We start from the raw sequence: 17991 nt of genomic DNA, 5'->3' as shown, positions 1-17991 counted from the left end.
AAGCATTTTTGCCATAGGAACTCAAGCTGAGGGTGGCCGGTAGAGAGACGTGCCCGTATCTGAGGCGTCCGGATAAGAGGCGTTTGAGTGTACACAGTTACACATGCTAGATGACATAATGCACACAATATGACATTGTCACAATGTGTTAGTTCACCCGTCCATCTATCCATCTGCATATCTGGTACAGGGAACAAGGTACATGGTACACTGTACACGGTACATGGTACATGATACATGGTACAATGATCTCCTAGTACACGATACATGGTACAAGACACACGGTACATGGTACATGGTACAAGACACACGGTACATGGTACAAGGTACAATGATCTCTTACCTCGGTATGCCCTGCATCCAGAACAGGATTGACTGGTCCGTGGGCGCTGTCAAGTTAGCTGGTAGCGTCTGGGAATAGCAAGAAGAACAGTAGCACCACCGCCGTCAAGCAAACAGTGACACGCACACACACGCATGCACACCTCCACCCACTAACCTCCCCCCCCCCCCCCCCCCCCCGCACACACACACACACATAATTACATTGTATATGCAACATACCTGCTCCACAAAAACTTGTGGTGCAACTTCAAAATTACCTTCTTGGTGAGCGAAAATTGCCTTGCATCATTGTCAAATGAATAAAATACTTTCTACAAGTAATTGTCAAACACACTGTGTGCAGTAAATGTGCAATTTGCGCAAAAACCACACGCTCATATGATTAGCTTACAGGTGGGACAGTAGCGGAGATAGTTGCGTTGGAAGTAGCATTGGCTACTGTAACATTGCCCTGGTCTTCTCCAAGGTGTTTCGTATCAACGAGTAAGTTAAATCTGACCTGCTCAGCACAAACACAAACACACACAAACATACATAACCTTATGAACACGACAAAGCAGGGCACATAGTAGATCGACAGGCAGATAGATACTAGTCGATAGGGTAGACAGGCAGGAGGGCAGGCAGGCACACTACATCACGCCGCATCACACTTTACCTCAACATTGGTTGTGTTGCCAAGCTCCCCAGAAAGAAAGAGAGACACAGTACTGAGTGAGTGATTGCGGTTAAAGACCATTGTCAGAACTTTGAACTTCTGAGAGACGATGGCTGCACGCACGACGGATGAATCACTGAAGTCGCCAGAACTGACTTTGGTGAACGTTTCACTCAAGTTGAAGTAGACCGCATGGTTTCCTGAGCACAGATAAAACCAAAGTAGCATTGTTCGATACAGCAATGTAGTCCGCAGTCCAAGTGCTCAAAATGTAGCCCTAAAAAAATTCCGTTCGCCACGACGGGGCACCAAGGTTTGATGTGGGGGCCTGAAAGAGGACCCCTTGAGGTACCCAAAGCAGTCGAGAACTGCTTCTAGATCTGGGGCGCTCTCTCGATAGAGGCGAATTTCTTCGGGGCAAATCCATGCACAAGTTTCGCGGAGCGTAAGTTTGAGCATGCATCAAACCCACTCAAAAGTTCAAATTTGAAATCTCGCACAATTGGAGTGCCACGTGGTGTGCTTCAGATGTAAAAACGTATTCCTGGACGGTACTCTGCAGGATTTAGGTTCTAGGTCGATCGGGTGTGCCTCGCCTATGCCATGGTTTCACGTATTTTGGCAATACCAACTGCAGTGATGAGCTCCTGCCGAGTGCTGGCCGGCCTGGTACATGGTGCTATCTCCTCTGTAGCGGAACCCGAAACGAATAGAACTCTGAAGTGTATTCACACTTGTGCCAAAATTAATATTCTGACAGCCTGCACGGCATCCGAGGAGTCCGCAGTTCGATGGACAGGACTCATCAATCGCTACGAGCCCTTGTTGTTGAACCAGAAGAAAAAATATGCCTGTTTTGTGGCACGCTGAAACAAATAAGCGAGCTGTACAACCAAGCAGGCGACATCTCAACTCGTGACAGTGGAAGCAGAAAAGAAATAATTGCGGAACGCTGCTGCCACACGACACGATCAAAGGATTATGGCAGCAATCAGTTCAGCGAATCTGATCGCTAGAGAGGTACACTACCATAAGTCTTGCTATCATTCATGCACTTATGCAGATACTCTCGCTAGGATTGTAGCAAGCAGACAAAAGACGCACATTGCAGACCTCACTGCCTCATCGAATTCCTCGGAGGATGATTTCTTCTCTGCTGTAGGCAGTGGACTACTTGATGACTGTGTTCAGAGGTGTAGCCAGGATAGTGATCAAGGTGGTTTCCTCGACGTTCCCACACAAAAGAGCATGCCTTCATTGTGGTCCTTTCATGTCGGCCGATATTTATATATTTTGTTATTACACAGACAGAAGAACGTGCAGTTGGGTAACTCTGAGTTTCATGAACTGAATCAATGCGATCAGACGAACATTGATACTGACCTTGGCCTGAGAGTGCTACTAATACTAAGTCCGCTGCGCTTGCCACATTCATGGTATATATCAGTACTCTCAGGGCAGGGTCAGTATCAATCTTCGTCTGATGATCGATTTAGTTCGTGAAACTGAGGGGTACGAAACCGCAACTGCTCGTTCTTCAGTCTGTGTATTCCGCTCTTTGCCTTCGACAAATTGAGCCATCTACGGACAGTGGATGAACGTCACATGGTATTTTTTGTTATCATAAACACAACGGCTCTACGGAGAAACATGTGGAGAACATAACAGCATAAAACAAGACATTCAAAGCGGATGATGTACATTATAAGGATGACGTGCCGCACTGTGTACCGTACTAACCATTCCAAAATGGCCAATCATCCGACGACATAGTCAAGTGCAAGTAAGAACGCGTAGATTGGTTTCAGATTTTTTTTAAAACCACGTAAGTCCGAACAGGGATGGCTACAGTGTGCGATGTGTAGAGTTGTGGTCCGCGCGTTATGGTCTTTCTTGAACGAGCTGCAAACCAAGATCGAATTCGGTTTTTTGGGGGGGGGGGGGGTGTGCTTTGGCACCCCAAACACCCCTTCGTATGCCCCTGGTGTTGTCGTGTCCACTGCGTAAGTACAGTTAAAAATAGTTCATTCCCTTTGTTTGACCATACCTGGTCTTTGGGTCGCAATATACACAGAGGTTAACTATCAGCATTGTCTAATATTTTGCGGAACTATTTCCCTAGTTCGAAACAAATTTGATGCCGCATTTCTTTATGTTTAGGTGCTGACACACACACTGCATTTTCAGCCACTGCATTGCTGTAAACCATTACGTTGACTTGCACTTGAAGTAAATGCACTCCTTCTAAGGCCGACTCCAGTGTGCTTGGCACGGGTTTTCTCATATCAGTCTCTATACATGTAATTAATTAACTCGTCTCATCAGGTTTCCTTTGTGTATTTTGTTGTCACATGTAATTCTAGAACATATAATTATTAGTATTATTGCTTTGAACTCATCCGTTATGCGATAGTGTGGTTGTAGGTGCAAACTGCAAGGTAGTACATGACATGACAACTGTGTCGCATGTTGCGTCATACTGTGCAGTACTATTTCTCCTCTCTACATGCCTATACTTCATCCAAATTCGGTAAAATTTCGCATGCTGGCTCTCCTCAGCCTCTGTGGCTCGAATACAGTTCACAAACATCGCTATGATGCTTGCAATAGCCTCAAAATTCAAATTCATGATCCAGTTGCCATGGCAACGCGTAGAAAAACAATTGTCGCGATTTGGTCAACAAAGCCCCAACACAGCTAATCAAGAGACACATGCCTGGAAAGCCCTGCTCTTGCTCTTTCATTTGGTCATGTCAAACCTTGGTGCCCTTTCGTGGCGAACGAAAAGTCACAATTCTGCACCCTGGACTGCGGACTAATGGTAGTGCATTGTGCTTCCAGTGTGCGTATGTGTTTATATGCTTGTCCACAGAACAACAACTTCAACTGACAATTGTCACATTACAGGATAGGCTTGAGGCATACAGTGTGCACATACAAAAGTACACACACACACACACACACACACACACACACACACACACACAACAATATCATTGGGCAAACAAATACATAAATAATCCTATAGCAAGATGTGGCCAGCAGCAAAGTCAGCAGCAGTAGCAGCGTTGCCATCAGCAGCAGGCACGCAATGTTCTATCAACATGATTCAGCAGGCATGCGTACCTGTAGGGACAGTGACATTGCCCACAGCGGTGTTGAGGGGATGTGACCAGAGACGATGGTAGTTTCCAACCTCACAATCGCCACCATCAAAGCCGCACTCCAACACATTGCAAGCCTGCATACAACCAGAGCAAGACCAACACTCACACACACACACACACACACACACACACACACACACACACACACACACACACACACACACACACACACACACACATGCACGCGCATGCACACACACACACACACACACACACATGCACGCGCATGCACACACACACACACACACACACACAACATGTAGAATAATTGATGCAAAGGCACGTACAATCAAGGACCAAACCAGGAAAACCTATACGAGGACACTCAAACATGGTTTGCTGCTAGTCCATCAGCTGCTATTAGTGAAGTTCTGCTATATGTGAGAATCGCAGCAAAACATGATACCCAGATATCAACCTCTTGCTTGGCCAACTGATATGCAAAGTCTTTTTGATACAATGGAAATGCAAAGGAAACAATCAGGTCCAAGCCAAGAGTCAATAACCAAGAATATGTAACTGTGATCTCTTGTCTATGGGCCAGATGTGTGGTGCGCTGACTTCATTACATCGTGCAGCTACATCAACAAAGCACCACTCTTTTTCATGTGATTTGAAATCAACTGTCGTGCGGAATGAAGTTCATGCTCGGGAAATGTTGAGATCACGTCGTTCCTCAACGAATCAAGCAGAGCCGGCTGTGCTGATATGAGATTGTGGGTTTGAGTGCATAAGTGCAGGGTATGAATCAGGCAAGTTACTTAGTGAAGGCAGCGCAGCTCAGTGACCCATGATCACCGTTGCATATAGTACCGAGAGTCCATGAACAAGAGTAGTCCATGCAACTGTGGCTATGGCCTTTATGGGCCTGTACGCAGCACAATGCCTTCACTACGTGACTTGCCTGCATCATGGCATGTACTCATGCACTCAAACCCACAATCTCTCATACCAGCACACCCGGTTTTGCTCAATTTATGGAAAGTGTGGTGTTTGATTTTCTGCAGTGCGCGGATGCAGCCACATATACATGATGCATGAGCTTGTAAGGAAGGAATGAAGGCGTAAATACTCTTGTTTATGGACTCTTGATAGTGCTCTTGTCAGTCCTGATGCAGGATTCGTAAAAGGTGCAAAATAAAAATAAATAAAAAGGAAACCTTTCCCACACCGGGAATTGAACCCGGGCCGTCTGGGTGAAAACCAGAAATCCTAACCACTAGACCATATGGGAGTTGGATGAAAGCTAGATGTCTGGCTTCAGTTTTGATACCTCTTCAAGACGGCTAAACAAGGTCAGAGGCAATTATTTCCACGACACATGCCGTATCGGGGATCACCTTGGTAATGGCACCACACACGCCATATTGCCCACGTGAGTGCATATTGTGGCCAGTAGAGGGGGGGGATTCTGTGAACAAACTTTGACCGAAACAAGGTCCAAATCTAATCTCCTTGTTTTCCAGGTTTCCAGATTGTAGATTGCCATCCTCCTTCCCCATCCCCTCCTCCGCACATCCACACAATCGTAACAGTAGCTTCATTTTTCAGGTTGCATAAAGGTCTACAAGGGGAAGCTAGTTCTACCTGTCTACATACGAAGTGAGTGCAGTTTGAAGTAGAAGAATACCCTTGCATATGCAGGCTTATAATTGGTTCTCCGAAACACGGAATACCCGGAACTCATTCAGTCTCCCACGCGCTGCCTCCACCCTATTCAATAGATCCCCGATCTTTGCTGGCTATGTGTTTTGGGCAACATTACCAACGCAGGCCAAGACCAGCACGTCGATGGATAATTTTGTTGCTAAAATCTCTGCTCAATTATAGGTTTCATGTATATCCTGCTGGTTTGTCTCCTCCTTTGCCTTTTATTTGTAGTCTTTTATCTGTTTTACTGCTGTGGTTGGCTTTCACCCTTGTCTCAGTTTTACTGGCCGTCATCATGATGTGCCATGAGATAATGATATAAATACAAATACAAGTGACTTTCTTACTTTCGTTTACACGAGTTTGAGAGCAAATACACAGTGCATGGCCATTAGTACGTACGGTATCACAATAGCGATCTCCAATCCAAGTATCAGCACAACTTCCATGACAATACTTTGATTTGTCTGCAAAGAAACACACAGACACACACAGACATACAGTACAGGTGATGCACAGATGTAGGCAGCATGTTTGGCACAAAGGGCTGTCAATCATTACTAGCGATTATCACCACCACCACCACCACTGGTCCTGCATTGAAACAAAATACAACAGTCGGTATTGCTTTCTCCCCTTCTCTCTCTCTTGGACCTATTCGTACACTCTTCTTCTCAGGCAGCTGCCCAATCCAGCTTTTAACAGAAATTCACTATACGACATACAGCACAGTCATGTGCTCTTGCTAATACAGGTTCTGAGGATGGGCCTGGCGTGAACAAAAAAAGTATTCAATACATGTTTTACCACTGTGAACTCCCTCAACCATCTGAATATAATGTTCTTATCAGGAAATACTAAACAATGCTTGACTCATATCATATGTACATAAGTACAGCAGCAGTGGAGTCTTCAGTTTCATAGCACTGAACAATGGTTTTCAGTACTCCTGGGTTACTGAAGCGTTGAGACTGTGTGCACGGTGGTGAGGATACACTGTACCTGAGTTGGTACTTTGAAGTACAGTCAGACCTCGCTTAACCGCACACATCCGTTTTCCAAAAAAATATCCGGATAGGCGAGGGAACCGGATAACCGAACACCGTTTATGTTGGATGCATCACGTATGCTGTAAATATGTAACCCGCTTTTTTCTTCCGGATGGCGAGGGATCCGGATAAACGAGGACCGGATAAGCGAGGTCTGACTGTAGTCGCCAAGCACACATGCAATCAACACAATGTGTTGTACATGTCATGATGTAATCAGCATATGCACTGGAAGGTTAGCCATACACTAGTCTCCTGCCCGACTCAGTGAAGAGCAGCGTTAGTGTAATGTACCAGCTATAACAACACACAATAAGAAAACATAGATTTTGAGACTGAAACCCAGTAGTTCACCTTTGTTGGCCCATGTACTGCTAAATGAGCTGTAATGGCGCTTCTGTCCCGGTTTTAAACCTGAAGAAAGAATACAAACATACACAGGAGAGCCTTGGGAAGTTACGACAATATTGACATGACCACTACCAGTTCTGCCCCAGAACACATGCACACGCCACGCACATACACACACACACACACACACACACGCACGTACGCACGCACGCATGAACACATACATACACACACACACACACACCAAACACATACACGGACACACAGACTACACCAGCGAAGGTCCAGCTACAAGATGCATGAAGCATGAATACAATAGGCAACTGAGCCACACAGCAGGAATGCGACTTGAAGTAATGTTTGAATTGCTGCATAATGCCAGTGTTCCCAATACCCACATGCCCCAGCATATCCCCATGAAATACAACACAACACAATATCAAGAGCACACACAGGCTATCCCCATGAAACACAACACAACACAACATCAAGAGCACACACAGGCTATCCCCATGAAACACAACACAACACAACACAATATCAAGAGCACACACAGGCTATCCCCATGAAACACAACACAACACAACATCAAGAGCACACACAGGCTATCCCCATGAAACACAACACAACACAACATCAAGAGCACACACAGGCTATCCCCATGAAACACAACACAACACAATATCAAGAGCACACACAGGCTATCCCCATGAAACACAACACAACACAATATCAAGAGCACACACAGGCTAGGCACATGACACAGTCATCAGAATAAGAGGATGAAAATTTACTCCGAGTTCCACACACTGACTGATCATCAGAAAACAGCTATTGGCCAGCCCGGAACCTCTCTGTTTTATTAAAGGCAAAGCCATCTAGAGTCCATCATATGGCAGCTTACCAAGACAATCTCCACCATCCCAGTCACACAGTGATGTGTTGCAGGCTGAATCGCAGTATTTGTCCCTCAGCCAGCTGTTAGGGCATCCTTTATTACACTGCGGAACTGACCATGCCATATATACCTGAAACACATACATAACATCAACAGTCACATTTTTACACACATGCAGCTACACATGCAAATACAGTCAACTTTGCGTATAACGACAATCTGCGGGGCATCAGAAAAGTGTCCGTATTCGCGAAGTGTCCTTATCCCCGAAGTCTCATTATATGACATTGTATGACAGTTAGATGGGACTTTGGTCTGGGCATGGAAATTCTGTCGTTATTCGCGAATTGTCGTTATATCCGCAGTCGTTATTAGCAAAGTTGACTGTACAGCAAAGACAGAGTACAAAACGATGAGGTCTACTATTTCAAGGGTGGATTGCCGGGTCCGTAGTCAACTTGCACAGCTGATGAAAGAATGCAAAGAAAGCGGGAACACAGTCCAGGATATCTCCACACCCCCACCCCCACCCCCACCCCCACCCCCACCCCACCCCCACGCATAAAACCCAACACCGTAAATCATATTTCATAAACCAATAGGATCCGTCAACAGTGAAATAAAAGCTCTTCAGAGCCACATAACTATTGTAAATGCTGCCGTGCGTTCAGGATTCTAGTACTATGGTAGCATCGGTGACACATTCAAAAAGTGCTATAAAAGTTTCAATGACTGTGGCCTAGAATTTTGCTTGATTGCACAAGCATGGAATTCAGAGTAGTGACAAACAAGCCTTGCCCTTGTTGTTCTGTGTAAGCGTTTCAATGACTGTGGCCTACGAACGTTATGCAAGCAAAACTGCTATGAGATATAAGAAATAGTGGTAGCAACTTCGGCAATATCAGAGGAATAGTGTGTTGCTCCAGATGCACTCGCGCTTTCCCTGCCGATTTGACTTGGCACTTGACTGACTTACAAAAATACAATCGATTTTCATACATGCCAAACAAGGGTAGCAAACATCACAAATAGGCATACATCCATGTATACACATGTCAGACAGGGGTAGCACGCAAGACACTACAAAGCAAGCACCCTTTTACCTTGTGCCCACGTGAATGCGTGTAGAAATCATCTGGCCAAACCTTCTGACCAAACATGACATCATCGTTGAGATAGAGAAACCTATCTGACAGTCCATCTATGCGGAAGAGATGTGATTCTATAGCTGGTGAGCTGAATGTAGGCAAGTGAGACTGATTGATGAAGATGTCCTGGACCATACATACATAGACACACACACACGCACATAATTATGTAGTTAGAGATAGGTTGATCCCTTGTCTGGGTCGCACTGCTTGGTGTATGTCTACTAATGTATGAGTGTGCATGCCTGCACAATGGTGTGTGTTGGGTGTGTGTGTGTGTGGGGAGGGGGGGGGGGGGGTGTGAGGGACGTGGCAATGTAGGCTGCACTACACAGTCACGCACTACAAGTCCTCTAGTACCTTGTGTGCCACAACCTTGATGCGAGGATGGTTGAGGTTGAGCCAGCGAGGTATCTGGCCATTAGTCACAATGTAGATGTTACGAATCCAGGGGGCATTCTTCTCCAAGGCACGCAGGGAGAAACGCAACTCCTTTGTGCACAAACACAAAGATGTACAAACACAAACACACATAGTTACAGTGTCTGCTCTAGGATTGTAGGGCAGCCGGGTACACGTGTACCTGGCGCAACCATTTCAACCGGGTCGGAGCCGGGTACACATGTACATACCTGGCGCTGTCTCACCAGCCGAGTCACATGCTTTAACTGGTTGGTTAGTTTATTTTAAAATTGGGACAATAAACGGGAACTAGGTCCAATGATATAAAGGCGAATGGATAAGCCGCATTTAGAAAAGAGAGGACAGGAATTAGAAGATTACGAAAGAAGAAGAAGTATCTGACACATACAAGCCATGTAGTAAGTCCTTTCAAAGTTCGACAGTACCAACCAGGTCACAGGTGACCCGGTATTCTATTTTCAACCGGGTCCAAGCACCGCCCAACCGGGTGGATTACCCGGCTCACCCGGCGCTGGAGCAGACACTGAGTTATATGAAAGCACGTGAACACACACACATACACACATACAGATGTGTAGACAGGCAGACCTTCAACATGTTCAGCCCCTGCAGCAGCAACAACAGCAAGGGCTGCAGTTCTCTCTCTCCCCCTCTCTCTCCTCTCTCTCTTAGGTCTAAGCTGTGAGCTATTTTAATACAAGAAATCAGCTTGAAGGCCCATGCATTGCTGAAGAGGATGATACACTGTACACAGTAATCACAAGTGTGCTGTAAATGTGTACTGGAGAGAACAGCCAGAGTACCACTATGGCAACAAGTGTTTCGGTTGTGTAACGAACACATCATATTCTCAAAAATGGAAGCTCTTTGCCAGCCAGAGGAGCACCATTATAGCGCCAGCCTCAGTACTTCGGTGAAAAGCGAGAAAGCCGGTGTGCAGGTCGTCGACTGCATTACACCAGCCTACAAAAAAAAGGCTCGGAGACACAGCTGATCGTTGATTCCTCACCCCTTTCTCCCCACCTAGTACTAGAAATATGGATACGTGGGTTGTTGGGTAATGTTTGGCCAGCTTAAGTACTGGGACATTTCGTCTGGGCACTTCTAAATGTGTAGTATGGACCCTGTGGCCCATCATCCTCGCCCTCGCCATCATACCATTCAAAGTTGATTTCACAAACTTACATGGAAGACCACAACTTCTCAAACCAATGGCACAAACAAAGGCATAGAAGCCCCCATCATGCCCAGATAGCAGACATACAACGAGCAACACTCAGCCCCTACCTCATTGTCCTGGAAGCGACTGGCTGACGATATGTCATCAGTTTCAGGCAAACCAGTCTGAATACAGTCATGCCAACACACAAAACACACACACACACAGTCCCAAACAGACAGACAGACAGACAGAAGGACAGATAGACGGACATACAGAGACACAAATGAAAATAATGAATATATCCGGTAGAGTGGAGCTGCTTTGACCAACAGACCACAGCAGTAGTGCTTCCCTCCAAGTCCGATAAAGCATGTTTTACGGGCTATTGTCACATGCATTCATCTACTGAAAATGTACTACAAACAAAAGTCAATACATCTTTCTACCCAATGGTCTTTCGTATTCTATGTGTGAAATGCTCTGTGCTCAGCATATCAAGCATTGCTTCAGCAGCTGCTGTTACTTCTCTGCATCTTTCTAGTTTCTACCACGGATAATAGAATGCAGGGTAAGTAATGACATGCTTACATGTACAACATGCATGCAAGAATAAGAAGAGGGTGAAAATTTGTGTTGTAACTACGAGTTTCACGCACGAGGCGATCATCAGATCATCCGTTTTCCTGTACAACATACATGTATGGTGACATGAGGGCTACAATGTACTTATGTCCTTTACCAGAACATAACTTACTGGAGCATTGGGGTCCTTGAGCTCATCCCACACAAGATACCCATAGGATAACTCCACTTGCTTCTCCTGCAGGGTCAGTTCACTTTTGGGCTACGAACACACACACAATACAAGTCAACACAGCCAAACATTCATCAAAACACCCACCCACACCCACCCACACCCACCCACACCCACCCACCCACCCACACCCGCACCCACCCACACCCGCACCCACCCACATCACGAACAGCAAAGGGTCTACTACATGTATACTGACGGAAGCCAAGCACACACATCAGAACGGAACAAGAGAGCACTACTTATATAGACTAAGACTGTCACGGGAGAATAGACGCACAACTGAAAGAGAGTGACCTTCCCCTCCCCACCCCACACACCCACACACACATACACACACCCAGCAGGCACACCCATACCCACTCAGCACGCACACCCACACCGAAAACTACACATTAACTTACGGTAGAATACGCTTTAGAGGCGAACGTGCGGTTCCAAAACCGTAAAACAGCACTGTTGTTTGCTGACCAAAGATGAGCCTACGAACCCAGAACACAAAACACAAGATGAGCCTACGTAATGAATAAGAGAACCCAGAACACAAAACACAAGATGAGCCTACGTAATGAATAAGACAACCCAGAACACAAAACACAAGATGAGCCTACGTAATGAATAAGAGAACCCAGAACACAAAACACAAGATGAGCCTACGTAATGAATAAGAGAACCCAGAACACAAAACACAAGATGAGCCTACGTAATGAATAGGAGAACCCAGAACACAAAACACAAGATGAGCCTACGTAATGAATAGGAGAACCCAGAACACAAAACACAAGATGAGCCTACGTAATGAATAGGAGAACCCAGAACACAAAACACAAGATGAGCCTACGTAATGAATAAGAGAACCCAGAACACAAAACACAAGATGAGCCTACGTAATGAATAAGAGGACCCAGAACACAAAACACAAGATGAGCCTACGTAATGAATAGGAGAACCCAGAACACAAAACACAAGATGAGCCTACGTAATGAATAGGAGAACCCAGAACACAAAACACAAGATGAGCCTACGTAATGAATAAGAGAACCCAGAACACAAAACACAAGATGAGCCTACGTAATGAATAGGAGAACCCAGAACACAAAACACAAGATGAGCCTACGTAATGAATAGGAGAACCCAGAACACAAAACACAAGATGAGCCTACGTAATGAATAAGAGAACCCAGAACACAAAACACAAGATGAGCCTACGTAATGAATAAGAGAACCCAGAACACAAAACACAAGATGAGCCTACGTAATGAATAAGAGAACCCAGAACACAAAACACAAGATGAGCCTACGTAATGAATAAGAGAACCCAGAACACAAAACACAAGATGAGCCTACGTAATGAATAAGAGAACCCAGAACACAAAACACAAGATGAGCCTACGTAATGAATAGGAGAACCCAGAACACAAAACACAAGATGAGCCTACGTAATGAATAAGAGAACCCAGAACACAAAACACAAGATGAGCCTACGTAATGAATAAGAGAACCCAGAACACAAAACACAAGATGAGCCTACGTAATGAATAGGAGAACCCAGAACACAAAACACAAGATGAGCCTACGTAATGAATAGGAGAACCCAGAACACAAAACACAAGATGAGCCTACGTAATGAATAAGACAACCCAGAACACAAAACACAAGATGAGCCTACGTAATGAATAGGAGAACCCAGAACACAAAACACAAGATGAGCCTACGTAATGAATAGGAGAACCCAGAACACAAAACACAAGATGAGCCTACGTAATGAATAAGAGAACCCAGAACACAAAACACAAGATGAGCCTACGTAATGAATAGGAGAACCCAGAACACAAAACACAAGATGAGCCTACGTAATGAATAAGACAACCCAGAACACAAAACACAAGATGAGCCTACGTAATGAATAGGAGAACCCAGAACACAAAACACAAGATGAGCCTACGTAATGAATAGGAGAACCCAGAACACAAAACACAAGATGAGCCTACGTAATGAATAAGAGAACCCAGAACACAAAACACAAGATGAGCCTACGTAATGAATAAGAGAACCCAGAACACAAAACACAAGATGAGCCTACGTAATGAATAAGAGAACCCAGAACACAAAACACAAGATGAGCCTACGTAATGAATAAGAGAACCCAGAACACAAAACACAAGATGAGCCTACGTATGGAATAAGAGAACCCAGAACACAAAACACAAGATGAGCCTACGTAATGAATAAGAGAACCCAGAACACAAAACACAAGATGAGCCTACGTAATGAATAAGAGAACCCAGAACACAAAACACAAGATGAGCCTACGTAATGAATAAGAGAACCCAGAACACAAAACACAAGATGAGCCTACGTAATGAATAAGAGAACCCAGAACACAAAACACAAGATGAGCCTACGTAATGAATAAGAGAACCCAGAACACAAAACACAAGATGAGCCTACGTTATGAATAAGAGAACCCAGAACACAAAACACAAGATGAGCCTACGTAGTGAATAAGAGAACCCAGAACACAAAACACAAGATGAGCCTACGTTATGAATAAGAGAACCCAGAACACAAAACACAAGATGAGCCTACGTAATGAATAAGAGAACCCAGAACACAAAACACAAGATGAGCCTACGTAATGAATAAGAGAACCCAGAACACAAAACACAAGATGAGCCTACGTAATGAATAAGAGAACCCAGAACACAAAACACAAGATGAGCCTACGTAATGAATAAGAGAACCCAGAACACAAAACACAAGATGAGCCTACGTAGTGACTGAAAGAATCCAGAACCTAGCACAAGATGAACCTGCGTAGTGGATGAGAGAGAACACAATGTACATGTGTAGAGTGGACGGCACATCGGAACAGTCCACACAAAACTGAACAGGCTCAGATTAACTTTCCGTTTTGGTATTTTGATTCGAACACTTGTAGGGTAAGATAATAGGGAGGTTTAGTCCCACCCAATGGATACGGGAACGTGGGTGATACACGTAAAGTTCATGCAATGGACCCACGTTCGCGATGTTGTCTTTAGTCACACGGAACAAACAAAAGCACGAAGCGAAAGGCCTAAACTGCCATGTTTCGCTCCCAGACAAATGTCCATCTTACGGTAATAACCAGAAGCGTCATGGCATGCAGGTTACAATTACTGAGTACAGTTTGAGTTGCACTTCGTATGAAAATCAACTTTGCGGCGGGACCACCAAAACGGTATGTCTTATGCAGCCGTTACCTAAGTTCATCATAACAATACACCTTTGTATATGCTCTTACGGAGGGAAAATCGGCGCAATGACATGTGTACGTAATCACCAGGTATACGCCATATCCGTGTCTGTACGAACTGACTTTCACTATAGTTTAAAATCCGGGGTGAACTTCCAGTGGACTTCAAACTGTTCCGTTCTGGGGTTACCTGGTCATCATTAGGGGTGCTTTGTACAAAGTGGCATCACCGTGACAGCAAGCTCTGGTTTTCCACTCCATACAACATATATAATAGATATGGGGTGATGTCAACCATATGGTCTCAACACACGCATGCACCTATAAGCCAGCAACAGTCACAGCTACTTACTTCCAGCACAGTTCCATTGAAGGTACGGTTTGCAAACGATATGACATCACTCAAAGCGACATTCTCTGCAAGACCCTTCATAACAAGGTGATCCTCTAAGGACGAGGCCCGTTTCAACGTCGACAGTGTTGACTGAACACACACACACACACACACACACACACACACACACACACACACATACACACACACACACACACACACACGTACGCATGCACACACGCACGCACGCACGCACACACACCCACACACACACCCATACCCACACACACGAGTGAATCGGATCAACACACAGGTTCAACACTTGGTGATGGACTTTAGCGAGTGGAGCACCCGATATAGTTCCAAGAGTGTATACACTGTACTAAAAGACCTACTATACATACTGCATATACTATACATACTGCATCTACTATACATACTATACATACTGCATATACTGCATATACGGCATATACTATACATACTGCATTATGCAGCATATACTATACATACTGCATATACGGCATGCCCTGTAGATCTGCTGTGTATCTGCTCATGTGGGCCAGCGAACATCTTTGTAGTATAACTATGCAGTTACTTTACACATACGGCCCTCCATCCATGAGCAAAGTCGGGCAGAGGCAGTAACAATAGTGAGTTCACCATGCTGCTTTTAAACAATAACAGATTGATAATGATGACTGAGAAATGTGAGAATATATCACAAATGCACTTGCAACTTGCAAGTATATCAATATCATCGTGCTGGCTCCATGTCCAAACACCATAGCAAAACGTTAATGCCAGTTGACTTACCACATAGCATTCGGTGAAACCCAGACTCTTGTTTCCCCAAGTAACATTGGATTTCTTGAGCGTGAACAAGTCAGCCTTGACTGAGAATTACAAAGCAGAAAGCAGTTGTGGACAGACACAGACAAACACGGCAGCACAGTTAATACTCCATCATCACACCAAGACCAAGTACAGGGTGCTGGTGGGAGGACCAAGATGAGAGACGCTTCAATAACGATGAACAAAAGCGTGTGCGTGCATGCGTGCGTACATGCAGATGGGTGCACATGCAAACACGAGTGTGCATGTATGCGTGGATCATATATTTTAACAAAATGGCTGCATCACCAACTACACATAAGCAGACGTGCCGTCTCTGGGAAAAGACAACTCACGCGACTCTTTGCTGGCGTACACCAAAGCCATCGCCTCTTCACCATGCCAACCACCGGCACGGGTCTTGAACACACGCTTAGCACTGGAAAAGCCTATTCTTTGAAACTGCTCAACAGTGGTGTTGTCAGGCATGTGTAGCTGAACAACTATTGTCACGAACGGTAGGCAATCAGAAAACGGGCAGATGACTTCGCCAGCAGCATCTCTGCATAGCAACACAATACAGTCACACACATGAGCAAATATGGACAGGCGCACAGGCACAGACGGACAGACAGATGGAACACACACCCACCCACACACACACACACATAGAAAACAACGAGTATTTTATTCAATAATGGCTGTTCAATTTGTTCGGCTACAATCAGCGTAGTCAAGAACTATTGTTTAGCTGAATGCACATTATTTCATTCCCCTCCACCACACGGATTAGAGAAAGCCGAAGAAGATAGCCATGGCAAGCGAAAAATCACAAGAGTAACTGCTCTTCTTCCAGACAGGTAGCATGGAATGGAGGAGCTATGAAAGAACAATAGCACACTAACCGCAATGATGCCATACCGATACTCTCCCTGCAACACCAAAATACACAAACTAACTTCAAACCAACACTGCTCACTTTAATCTTGTTCTTGTACGATTTCCTGTATTCCTACACACGGTCACGTTTTTACCACTGCACAAAAGAGAAGAGAAGAAAACGCCAACAACAGCAGCAAAATTAACAGCAGCAAAATTACATTGTGCAGGTGAAATCCTGATAATTCGAACCTCAAAATGCCAGGAAAAAACTTCTAATTATCCGGACATTCTAATTATCCAAACATGAACCCACAACTCAATATGTATGTCAACATGCTCTCATGGTCACGCAGAGTTGCGCTATGGACCTTAGACACAAATTGTACGGACACTGAACTGACCGGCACAGCCTGCTCATGCAAACTGAACTGACCAGTACAGTGTACAGTGAACTTCGAATTACACGTTGCTAACTTCGAATTATCAGCACAAATCCCACACATTTTCTATGTAAGTGCAATCTGTGGAACTTCTAATTAACCGTACATGTCCAGTTCGAGGTTCGAATTATCAGAATTTTTTTATGTGGGAATCGTATTGATAGAAACGGTCCTGAAAAAACTTCTAATTAAGCGGTATGTTCGAATTAAGATTCCACCTGCACTAGTATACTTCCAAGCACCAGTAGTACCAACGATCTCTACAGGGGAGGTCCAGTATAGTCAAAACTGAATACTGTAAAAGCAATATATATAACGAAGTGCTAACTCTAACGAGTTAACGAGGAGAAATCTGTCGTTAAAATAGAAATCGTTATACAGAAATCGATACATATACTGTCCTATTGAGCGTTGAGAATGCGGAGTGAGAATTGTTACCTTTGGTACTCGTAAACAAGTCAATTTTGGGAAATCGTTATAATATGCGCCTCGTTAGAATAACGGCTTTTACAGTAGCTGATACATGCACATGGACACGCATATGGTTGCCAGTAGTACATTTACAAAAATTAGGGGGTTCCGCGAAACCCCTGGAACC

The 17991-nt window shown here is 44.7% G+C and overlaps 1 protein-coding gene and 1 non-coding gene across 2 annotated transcripts in view; both read right to left on the bottom strand.

The window, feature by feature from the left end:
* LOC135813767 (N-acetylglucosamine-1-phosphotransferase subunits alpha/beta-like) overlaps positions 1–17991 on the bottom strand; it is a 38998-nt gene that overhangs the window by 17191 nt on the left and 3816 nt on the right. Inside the window, exons 5-20 of the mRNA XM_065326772.1 lie at positions 17051–17107; positions 16428–16633; positions 16054–16133; positions 15256–15387; positions 12070–12147; positions 11606–11695; positions 10977–11033; positions 9627–9758; positions 9222–9392; positions 8125–8248; positions 7224–7283; positions 6223–6287; positions 4130–4244; positions 1004–1203; positions 737–844; positions 344–411 (exon numbers count right to left, since the gene is read on the bottom strand). Coding sequence (XP_065182844.1) covers positions 344–411; positions 737–844; positions 1004–1203; positions 4130–4244; positions 6223–6287; positions 7224–7283; positions 8125–8248; positions 9222–9392; positions 9627–9758; positions 10977–11033; positions 11606–11695; positions 12070–12147; positions 15256–15387; positions 16054–16133; positions 16428–16633; positions 17051–17107 — 1743 coding nt within the window. The remainder of the gene's footprint in view (positions 1–343; positions 412–736; positions 845–1003; positions 1204–4129; positions 4245–6222; positions 6288–7223; positions 7284–8124; positions 8249–9221; positions 9393–9626; positions 9759–10976; positions 11034–11605; positions 11696–12069; positions 12148–15255; positions 15388–16053; positions 16134–16427; positions 16634–17050; positions 17108–17991) is intronic.
* On the bottom strand, positions 5333–5404 carry Trnae-uuc (transfer RNA glutamic acid (anticodon UUC)). The gene has a single exon. It is a non-coding gene; the product is annotated as a tRNA-Glu (tRNA).

This window comes from Sycon ciliatum, chromosome 4 (assembly GCF_964019385.1).
Source record: "Sycon ciliatum chromosome 4, ocSycCili1.1, whole genome shotgun sequence".
Taxonomy (NCBI): Eukaryota; Metazoa; Porifera; class Calcarea; order Leucosolenida; family Sycettidae; genus Sycon; species Sycon ciliatum.
The sequence above is the reverse complement of the archived record's forward strand: the minus strand, read 5'-3'. Positions and strand labels throughout refer to the sequence as shown.